This window comes from Corythoichthys intestinalis, chromosome 6, assembly GCF_030265065.1.
Source record: "Corythoichthys intestinalis isolate RoL2023-P3 chromosome 6, ASM3026506v1, whole genome shotgun sequence".
NCBI classification, from domain to species: domain Eukaryota; kingdom Metazoa; phylum Chordata; class Actinopteri; order Syngnathiformes; family Syngnathidae; genus Corythoichthys; species Corythoichthys intestinalis.
In genome coordinates, this window is record NC_080400.1 from 5,498,984 (window position 1) to 5,508,454 (window position 9,471).

General features: G+C 41.4%; 1 protein-coding gene across 1 annotated transcript in view; it reads right to left on the reverse strand.

Annotated features, from left to right (window-relative positions):
* The window catches only part of cog6 (component of oligomeric golgi complex 6), an 87,948-nt gene extending 79,608 nt beyond the window's left edge, over positions 1-8,340 (reverse strand). The window contains exon 1 of the mRNA XM_057838469.1: positions 8,145-8,340. Coding sequence (XP_057694452.1) covers positions 8,145-8,282 — 138 coding nt within the window. The 5' untranslated portion in view covers positions 8,283-8,340. The remainder of the gene's footprint in view (positions 1-8,144) is intronic.
* Between the last annotated feature and the right edge of the window lie 1,131 nt (positions 8,341-9,471).

Here is a 9,471-nt window from a genome sequence, read left to right on the forward strand (position 1 = left end):
AGCCCGCTGTTATTTTGTTAATGTTTTTCTTTATTATTGTTACCACAATAAAGTGGGTAAGCAAATACAGACTTCTCTCCTTCTTGCCCATATCCGGGGCATTACAATAATTTGGATCGGACTTTTCGGCGAAAGTGAGCGGTGGACGGCCGTCTAAAGCAAACTTTGACTAACTTGCGCTGAGAGACTGCGGAGAGGCGGGGCCCAAAATAAAGCCTTGCTCTATTTTCAGAGCGTTGGTCACAGTAAACGATTTATCAGTTCAAGCAGAGTAAAATGATACATATTCACGGTACAAGAACGTCGTTTCTGGTTCCATCGATTGGTAAGAAAAGGCTGTTTTGTACGAGTGACGTGTGGGCGCTCCCGTCAGGGGGGACATTTCACGTGGAGTGGCTATTTTTCGGCACAACACCGGCGCGCCAACTTCAGACAATTACGGCTGACGAAACTTTGATAAATGCGCCCCCCCACCCAAATTTCGCGAGCTCTGGGACACTCGAAAAATGACTCTCATACCTCTCCTTGCTAAGTTTCCACTTTGTGTGGAAATTTAGTTTACGAACAACGGGGAAAAAACTATTCACCTTCTCACCGAATCAAGTAAAACTCTTTACACGGCTATTAGAATTCCCCCAGTGCTCTAAATGGGTCAGTTGACAGAAGGACTGTTATTGTTGTGGTAATGTAGTACTTATGAGGGTCAAATAAAAGGAAAAAGGAGGACTACGACGGTGGTCTGCAACCCGCGGCTCTCGGGCCGCATGCGGCTCTTTAGCGATGCTTCGGAGCTTTTTTTTTTTTAAATGGAAAAAGATGGGGGAGGGAAATATATTTTTTTGTTTTAATAGGATTTCTAGGAGGACAAACATGACACAAACATTCTTTCAATTCATTAATATTGTAATGAAGTTAAACTTGTGGTGGCATAGTACAACAGAGTAGTCACGTGGTGCGTCATTCTCTATAGGATCCACTGCAGGGAAAACAAACATTTAATCATGAAGGCTAATTACGTATTTCTATAGTAGGCTAATATAGCTAGTATCGATAATTATAAGGCTTGTTAAAGGCTTTTAATTTTTTGTGGCTCCAGACATACTGTATCAGTTTTTTTTGTGTTTTTTGGGGGGTCAAATATGGCTCTTTCAACAGTTTGGGTTGCCAACCCTGAGTCACTACGAGATGTAAGTCGTACTATTGCCACGAGAAAAAAAGTCGCATTAGTACATCGGGTAACGTAGCTGTAATCAGCTACGCATTTTACATACATGTACTGTAGCTGAGAGGTACAACATTAGCCTGGCTAATGAAATATTTCAAATATATCTTTGTTATGGTTCTTCTTGGGGGGAAAAAATGAAGAAAAAAAAATTCGCTGTGGCACGACATGGTGAGGCTGTCCGACTCCGATGCAGCCCACCACCACAGCTTCAAAAAATCCTAGGGGAAACACTGTCTAGAGCAGTGATATTTTGGGGCTGTCGTTGGGCAACACGGACTTTCAACTCCTTCCACAGATTTTCTGTGGGGTTGAGATCTGGAGACTTGCTAGGCCACTCCAGGACTTTGAAATGCTTCTTACGAAGCCACTCCTTTGTTGTCCTGGCTGTGGTTTTGGGATCATTGTCATGTAGTGTTGTATCGGTCGTGAACGATTCGTTCTTTTTGAACGAATTGTTTGGGTGAACGAGACCGAACTAATCATCTTCTGCACTGATTCGTTCTATGAAGTTGGGGCTTGCCTTGTTATCTGCGTGGGAGGGCGTTGAGCAAGCGGCAGCGTCTACTGACATAGCACACGACCAATCAGACGCCAGCCTCATCGCGGGCAGGGGAGGGAGCGGAAACAGAATCAGGGCGTCTGTCACTCACTTCCACGTGTGGCCAATAAGCAGCCAGCACGCAGGCAGGGGGCAAGACTGAGTTATGTCACTTCCCGTTTACTGACTCTCCGTCCTACCGAGAATGCTTAGATGCTTCTGCTAGACTGCTACGCTAATTTATAGTCAGCCTACACCGGCAGTCACGCAGCAGCGCTGCGGCAGTGAACGAGCTAAGGACTAAAAGGAAAGGGCTTTATCACATATTCTTTCATGTTGAGCCTATCATATGCTACTCAAATGCACAAAAATCACCACATAAACACAGTGAGCAAAGTTTACTGTGCTTTTCTCGACAGACTCGAGACTACATATGACGACATTGTATCCACTTTACAGTACGCTAAAAATTTCGCCAGTAGCTACAAGGCGATAAGGCTGAGCTATGGATACGTCGCGGGGGCGGGCGAGAAAGCTGTCAAGAGACTAGCTGGACTTCATGGCAGCGAAATTTATCTAATCTGTGCCCATGGAAAATGACTATTTAGTATGATCACCATAATACTGATTTGCAATGAAACGGTAGTTTCATGACATATTTTTCCGAGTTTTTTTTTTTTTTCGTGTCGCAGCTTGTCGGGTTGGGGCTCAAATTAATTAACATTGAGTCCATCAGTCCATCCTGTGCGACTAAAGCGTCCAAAAATTAAACGCGGGGATGTAGGATGTATATATACATGTATGTCTCCATTTTCTTAACATACCAATGAGAGTGGAATGGTTACATTGTAAAGAACGAACGATTCTCTTTTCGTCAGCATTTGGCGATCTGAGATCGGGAGGGGATGACTGCGTGGAGTTGATGGGATTATTTATATATTAATACCAGTGCAAAAATGACATTTCAACACGATTTTTAGGTAATATTTTTTCGAGTGTTGTTTTATTCATTTATTTTCGTGTCAGAGAAGCCAAATAATAATAATAATAATAATACATTTTATTTATAACGCTGATTTAATATTTATTAATATACATGATAAATTGATTATTTATTAATATTGTTTATATTTTCTTATTTGTGTGCAATAAATCTCACTCAACCGGAAAAAATAGCCGAAGACAGTTTATTTAAATCCCACATTTATTTGTTCTTCAGCCAAAATGATTTGGTGGTATATCAAATGGCTTTCACGAGCAGCCACCTCACGTAAACACGCATTTAAACTACGAATACGGAAGGGAGCGTACACGTAATTTAGCGTGATTGAAAAAGTTTGTGCTTAAAAAAAGGGGAAATGTTTAACCGTTTCCTATATCAAAGTGAAGCAAGCCATGGCTTTGATCCCATAGAAATATGATAGACGTGGAAATTCTCATTGCTGCAGCGGCTGGGCTGCAGAGGCGAGGCAGTGAAAAAAAAAAAAGAAAGAAAAACACAGTCTGTCACTCACTTCTGAATCTACGAAGAGAGCGGCCAATGAAAAGCCTGTGTACTGTGCAAGAGGGGGAGGGACCAAGCCTTCCTGTTCAGTTAAATAAGCTAAGCGGTCTTTTGGTGATTCGTTTGGCAACGTCACTTCCCGTTCACTGACCGAACGATTCATTTGGGCGGTTGTGGGTGGGGAGAATGAGGAGGGCGAACGATTCGTTGAACGATTTGTTTGAACGAATCTTTTTACTGAACGAACCGGAATTGATTCGTTTCCTCAGGTGAACGACTTTTCCCGTCACTATTGTCATGCTGAAAGACCCAGCCACGTCTCATCTTCAATGCCCTTGCTGATGGAAGGAGATTTTCACTCAAAATCTCTCGATGCATGGCCCCATTCATTCTTTCCTTTACACAGATCAGTCGTCCTGGTCCCTTTGCAGAAAAACAGCCCCAAAGCATGATGTTTCCACCCCCATGCTTCCCAGTGGGTATGGTGTTCTTCGGATGCAATTCAGTATTCTTTCTCCTCCTAACACGAGAACCTGTGTTTCTACCAAAAAGTTCTATTTTGGTTTCATCTGACCATAACACATTTTCCCAGTCCTCTTCTGGATCATCCAAATGCTCTCTAGTGAACCGCAGAAGGGCCTGGACGTGTACTGGCTTCAGCAGGGGGACACGTTTGGCAGTGCAGGATTTGAGTCCCTGGCGGCGCATTGTGTTACTGATAGTAGTCTTTGTTACTGTGGTCTCAGCTCTCTGTAGGTCATTCACTAGGTCACCCTGTGTGGTTCTGGGATTTTTGCTCACCATTCTTGTTAACATTTTGACGCCACGGGGTGAGATCTTGCATGGAGCCCCAGATCGAGGGAGATTATCAGTAGTCTTGTATGTGTTCCATTTTCTAATAATTGCACCCACGGTTGATTTCTTTACACCAAGCGTTTTACCTATTGCAGATTAAGTCTTCCCAGCCTGGTGCAGGTCTACAATTTTGTCTCTGGTGTCCTTCGACAGCTCTTTGGTCTTGGCCATAGTGGAGTTTGGAGTGTGACTGACTGAGGGTTGTGGACATGTGTCTTTTATACCGATAATGAGTTAAAACAGGTGCCATTAATACAGGTAACGAGTGGAGTCTCGTTAGACCACGTTAGAAGAAGTTAGACCTCTTTGACCGCCAGAAATCTTGCTTGTTTGTAGGTGACCAAATACTTATTTTCCACACTAATTTGGAAATAAATTATTTAAAAATCAAACAATGTGATTTTCGGGTTTTTTTTCCACATTCTGTCTCTCATGGCTGAGGTTTACCCATGTTGACAATTACAGGCCTCTCTAATCTTTTCAAGTAGGAGAACTTGCACAATTGGTGGTTGACTATACACAGATTTGTCCCACTGTACCTCATTACTATCGCTTAATTGAATTTTTTCGTTACAGTCACATTTTCCCCAATATTTTAGATGATAAATATTCGATCCAAACAAAGAAAATTTGAAAAATAACGTTTAAAGGGTAAATACAGTGGGGAGAACAAGTATTTGATACACTGCCAATGGGTTTTAATGTATCAAACACTTGTTCTCCCCACTGTATATGAAAAACAAAATCTCCTCCTTGTTGTCTATGATTTCTGCATCGCGACCCTTGTTATATTACCATGTTTCACCAATAAATCCCCCAAGAATCCAGCTGTGGCCATTCACAGCTGTGTCTTGACACTCGGTACATGCTACATGGAGTTTTTGGATCGAAACAAGGTAAGTACGCAATAATATCTCGTTAAAGTCGTGGCGTCTGTAATTCTGCTCTCTTGAGCTCTCGCCTCCAGATAGGGTTTTACTGTTTATTTTTTTTCTTTTTTTAAATGCCCTCCTGTTCCAATTTTTTTTCCCCAGAAAATTGAGATTTTAAGCTTTCCAATGATGTATCACACATGCATATCTGACAAATTTGAAATTTGGCCAAATTGGGGATCTCAGAGCGGAAATTCAATTTACCTGAGTGTTTTCCGCCATATATCGTTTTAAAAAGGTGTCACAGTTTTTAAAAAATAAAATAAAATAAATGAGGAACCAACAGTTTGTAAGCAAAATCTTGAATTACAATAGTGTCTACGTTAGCCCACTGGATGCCATTGACGGCGCTAGACGTCCAATTCATTTTGACTGGATTGGACGCCTAGCACCATCAATGGCACTGAAACCAGAGGATTCACATTCAGTCTTTACAGGTCACTTCCTGTTCATTTTAGAGCATTTACATGTGACTTCCTTTAGATGTTTAGTCACTTCCGATTCATTTGGGGCCATTCTAGAGTAACTACCTTTTCAGTAACCCATAATCAACAGGAAGTAACCCGTAAAAGCCCCATAAGGAAATGTAAGTGTGGGTAGCCATTCGCTGCCATCCCTCCCACTTCAAACAGATTGGAAGTCTATGGCGGTCAATGGCAGCCAATGCCAGGCAATGAGTTAATTTCGGGTCATTTCACGTCATTACCTGTTTATTTTCGGTCACTTCCTTTTCCTTTACGGGTCACTTCCTCTGAGATTTTGGGGGTTTTACAGTTCACCTCCTGTTGATTTTTGGGCTTTTGAAAAGGAAGTGACTCAAGAATGTCCCCAAAAATCAACAGGAGGTGACCTGTAAATGTGCTAAAATGAACAGAAAGTGACCTGTAAATGAGCAAAAACAACTGGCATTGAATGCTGTGGTTTCAGTGCCACTGACGGCACTAAACGTCCATTCCAGTCAAAATGAATTGGTTGTCTAGCGCCGTCAATGGCAGCCAGAGAGCTAATGTAGACTGTTATAATGCAAGATTTTGGTACCAACCTGTTAGTTCCTCTTTTTATAGATACAAACAGTGACACCTTTATTAATTATCTATTAATATCTATTATCTAATTAATTATTTATCAATTTGCACATGTTTATTTCATAGTGTGGGTTGTGTTCGTTTAAAATGCCTATGACAGCAAAAAGCATGTTTATTTCATATTTCACGCTTTATTTTATGCTCCTGAATGAAATGGACCGCTTGGATGTGTGTGGAAGCAATCAATTTTTTGACTGCCACGCCATGAAAATGAGTGACTTCCTGGATTGAGGAGGAATGCGAATGTGACGTCACCCGGGTCAGCATCTCACAATACAGCATTGCTTTATAGAATGCAGCTGGACTGCAGATTCAGCTGATTTTTTTGGGGTTAATTTGTTTATTTTTTGCATCACGCCAAGCAAATGTGCTTCAGGGCTTTGTTGCTGCACTAAGGAGAGGCGTGTGAGCCTTTTTGGGAATCAAAAAGTTCCTGTTCACCGCGGAGACTGGCCAAAACAAGTCTGACAACTGTGGGACCATTGAATTTACAGGGAAGTGAGTAAACATTTGTATTGTGTCAAATACTGGGATCATGGCACACGCTTTAATGAGGAGGTGGCTCACATTTTGTGGCTCATAATACTCTTTGCCCACCCCAAGAAGGCCACTCGGCCGACGACCGGCGGCTTGTCGCACACACGCCTTGGTCCACTTTGCGTGCCCGCCGGGAGAACACTATACTCGGCTTATGCTCGTGCGGTTCTCCATATCGTCCAGACATCCAGCCCCCTCTCCCCTCTTCGTGTGCCTGGCAATAGACCACTACCCTTGGGTTGGGCTCGGGGAGCTACGCGCTCCGACGTCGGCCGGTTTGCCCTATGGTCATACTCAAACTTCTTCCCTGGCAACGAGCACTCCTGCCCGCAGCAGGGTAATGAGGAGCTGTAACTTGCTCACGGGGGGCAGGGGGAAGTTGCCGATCGGTGAAGACAATTGACAACCCCGCCGTCGTGTGATATGATCTGGGGTAGTTTTGTGAGATTTTTAGTTTTTGAAAGGTGAGAATAAGACTTGGAAACGCCGCTCGGTCCTGGTTAGCATGTCAGCTAGCTGTCACGCCTCCTGATTTTTTTACGCTCTCTGAAGCCAGGGCAGGGAAATGACAAAAGCCGGACTAACTTCGGTGGCATAAAATATCATCGACAGTATGCCAGTCGACAGTTTTGACCATCATGGAGTAATTTCGCCCTGTCGTGCTGAAAAAATGCATTTTTAATAGTTCATATTCCATTTAGCACAAGACTGTTATTTGTCATGACCATACCATTTAGTTAGCAATTGGGGAAAAATACTTAAATAGAATATCCTGTAAAAATATTGGCGCAGAGAGATTGAAACAATCAAACAACGTTTTGCTGCTCTCTTCGTTGCATTTTCCTTGCTCTGAATCTTCCCCCTCATTGGGCTTAATTCTAAATCAGATGAAATCAGGACCCTACCGACGTCATCCTCCAGCTGGAGACGACAGGCGAGGCTAAACAGCAGATTATAAGATTTCTTGTCATCTGTGCTTTGCCAAATTGTTTTATATAGTCGAATCGTCTTAAAATATGATTGTAATTCACATTATAATGCTATTTAAGATTTTATTTATGCTGTCACAGGCACTTTAAGGTGGTGATGGCTCGTTAAAAACCATGGGGAAAAATGGCAAAAAACAACGGCAACATTCACAAAAAAATACCTGTCGAGATAAAGGCAAAAAACATACAAACCTAAGAAAAGTTAGGAGGAGGAAAAAACTCGAACATCACAACGCCTGTTCAATTAGTGAATTAATTAAGAGGTGTGACACATTTAGCTTGAATTCACAATTTTAGAAGATTACACAAGCAGAATGCTAACGTGTACTTTCTGGAAACGTGAAACATTGGATATTTGTGTAACGATATGCCAGCTAGCTCATTAATTTAAAACACGTTTAAGCATGAATGGAAGATTTCAATAGAAACCAACCACAGCTAGCTCACTTAGCAACCGAGCTAAAACTCCCGAGTGTTACCTTGTCATTGTCAAGTCGTGTCTCCAAAATTTTATTCAGCTTCCTCGACAGCGGGTTGTTAGGCTGAGGCGTTCCGTTCGCACTTTGTGACAAAGCAGTAGAGCTTTCGGCAGCTATTTCTACTTTAGCGTCTGCCATTGTTGGCCTCTTCCACGTACACCGCTTTTGTTGTGGTCCGTCCCAATTGACGTCCGGTCCAGAAATGAGCGAGAAAAAAACATAAGGTTCCGTTTCAAAATGATTTACTTGTTGCACCAAAGACTTTAAAAATCTGTTGTCAAAAATATGTTTAAGTCTATGGTTGCACATTAAAAGTAACAATAATAATAATAAATAAAAAATAGTACGGTACAGTCCTTTTAGTTAGAAGCCATTGACAGCGATAGACGAACCAGAGTTGCATTAAAAATGAGCCACAACGTGACATTAACCCAGTACTTCTCAAATAGTGGTAATAATGACCCCAATCACATTGATAAGCCGCTTTATTTTATTTATTTATTTATTTTTATTTTATTTTATTTTAGTTTTTCAGGGAAAAAGTGCTGCCAACAATTGTCCTGCTTTGTCAGTGTTCTATCAGTAAAGAGCGAGCACAGTTAGCATCATGTACACTGCTGACATGAGCGGATTTTAAGGGGAGGCCTGGTGGCCGAAAAGTGTCATTGCGTGAAATTGACTTTCCTATACATATATAGATATATATTAGGGGTGTAACGGTACACAAAAATCTCGGTTCGATACGTACCTTGGTTTTGAGGTCACGGTTCGGTACATTTTCGGTACAGTAAGAAAACAAAAGGCAAAATATAAATGTGCAAGTTGTTTATTACACACTTTTGTGCTTTCAACAATAGGAACATTAGCCTATACAAAGCCAGAATTCTGCTCAAAAATAGAAAATACAATATTCTGAAATGTAGATATTTCGAAAAACAAAATAAAAATAACATTGGCAAAGACTTTTTCTTTAAAAAAATAACTGATGTGCAAAACTGAACAGTTGCAACACTGAACAGTTTCAAATTTCTCATTTTAACTTTATGACCACAGCCTCGAAAAGTAAGGGTTAGGTTTTTTATTTATTTCTATTCAAATTTTTAATTGAGTTAATCACAATTAATTAATTAATTAATTTGAATTCCCCACCCAGTGGGCCAACCTGCTTTTCTTTTCATCCATGTTTACATTTAACTAACAGTTACCCACGCTGCTCACTGCACTTCTGAGTGGTGCGACGGCCTGGCCGTTTCATTGTTATCTTTTTTTAGACTGTCAGCTATGTGTGTGTGTGTGTGTGTGTGTGTGTGTGTATAAAATTAAAAAT